General features: G+C 39.8%; 1 protein-coding gene across 1 annotated transcript; it reads left to right on the forward strand.

The window, feature by feature from the left end:
* LOC143139508 (uncharacterized) lies at positions 1-1,426 on the forward strand. Its single transcript, XM_076300095.1, has 2 exons — positions 1-13; positions 327-1,426. The coding sequence occupies exons 1-2, from the start codon at positions 1-3 to the stop codon at positions 1,424-1,426; spliced, it is 1,113 nt and encodes a 370-aa protein (XP_076156210.1).
* Positions 1,427-1,745: the final 319 nt, after the last annotated feature.

A 1,745-nucleotide genomic window follows, 5' to 3' on the forward strand; every position in this document is an offset into this window, starting at 1 on the left:
ATGCCAGTGAAGAGTGAGAGAGAAGATGAAGAAGTTGATGATTTCGTAGCAGAATTTTTGTTTAAAACTAAGAAACAGAAAGAAGAGCCTGGACTGGATCATGGAACTCGGACTGAAATATTAATGTCACCACCTGAGGATATTAAAAAGGAAGAAATATCTGATTTAACAGATGATCACACAGATCATTTTCCAAAAGGTGAGACCCTAAACAGTTTGTATTATCATTTAAAATAATCACAATAATTACAAAGTGACACTAATATAAACAGCGCCTGATTGAGACATTGTGACAATCTTGAGTTTCTTTATTTCTAATGTTGCAGGAGACATTCAAATGATCCATGCTAACAACAGAGTGCAATCTGAGGAACAACAATCGTTGTGCCAGACAACTAGAGAGAAACAGCATGAAAAACAGTGTTTGGGAACGTTTGATGAACTCTCTGCTGTTGCATATCAGCAAATACACACAGGACAAATGTTGTACGAGTGTACTACATGTGGAGAGAGATTCACAGCACATTCAGAGCTCACTGCCCATCAGAGCACACATACAGATGGAGAGGCATGTGATTGTTTTCAGTGTGGGAAAGGCTTCATTCAGAAGTCTGATCTCATGACACATCAGAGGATCCATACTGGAGAAAAACCATATCAGTGTTCTCAATGTGGACAAACCTTTGCTCGAAAATGTAATCTCAGTCAGCATCAGATTATCCATACAGAAGAAAAGCCACATCAGTGTTCTCAGTGTGGGAAAGCCTTTATTCGGCAGTCTGATCTCAAAAGGCATCAAGGGATCCATGCTGATGAAAAACCACATCAGTGTTCTCAGTGTGGAAAAGCCTTTGCTCGAATATCTCATCTCAAGGATCATCAGATGACCCATACTGGAGAAAAACCACATCAGTGTTCTCAATGTGGAAAAGCCTTTGCTCGAATATCTCATCTCAAGGATCATCAGATGACCCATACTGGAGAAAAACCACATCAGTGTTCTCAATGTGGAAAAACCTTTGCTCGAATAGGTCAGCTCAATGAGCATCAGATGATCCATACTCGACAAAAGCCACATCAATGTTCTCAGTGTGGGAAAGCCTTTATTCGGCAGTCTGATCTCAAGCGGCATCAAGGGATCCATGCTGATGAAAAACCACATCAGTGTTCTCAGTGTGGAAAAGCCTTTGCTCACATATCTCATCTCAAGTATCATCAGATGATCCATACTGGAGAAAAACCACATCAGTGTTCTCAATGTGGAAAAACCTTTGCTCGAATAGGTCAGCTCAATGAGCATCAGATGATCCATACTCGACAAAAGCCACATCAATGTTCTCAGTGTGGGAAAGCCTTTATTCGGCAGTCTGATCTCAAGAGGCATCAAGGGATCCATACAAGGTATTTAGTCCAAAGTCTAAACTGAAAATACATATGCAGAGTGGTGTTTAGAGCAAAAACATTTTTCTATATGAACTAATTTTGTTTTAGCTGGTTGTTTAATACATGCATTCCAATTCAAATTTCGTTCAAAGTTTTTGGCTGAAATTGCACTGTGCCTACATATAAGGGCATTGTTCCCACCTCTTTTGGGGCCTACCATCAAATATTTGACCCCTATAGAAAGCTGAGAACCTGTAGTTTTTGTATCAAATAGTCAACATAACTGTGTGATGTACTGACACAGAGTTACAGAGGCTAGAATATAGTTTTTTCATTCTGCCGGATTACAAGCATCTCTGAAC

The sequence above is a fragment of the Alosa pseudoharengus genome, unplaced genomic scaffold, assembly GCF_046254945.1.
Source record: "Alosa pseudoharengus isolate Yale_2024_CS ecotype anadromous, Long Island Sound unplaced genomic scaffold, YU_APseudo_1.1 YU_APseudo_1.1_scf_22, whole genome shotgun sequence".
NCBI classification, from domain to species: Eukaryota; Metazoa; Chordata; class Actinopteri; order Clupeiformes; family Clupeidae; genus Alosa; species Alosa pseudoharengus.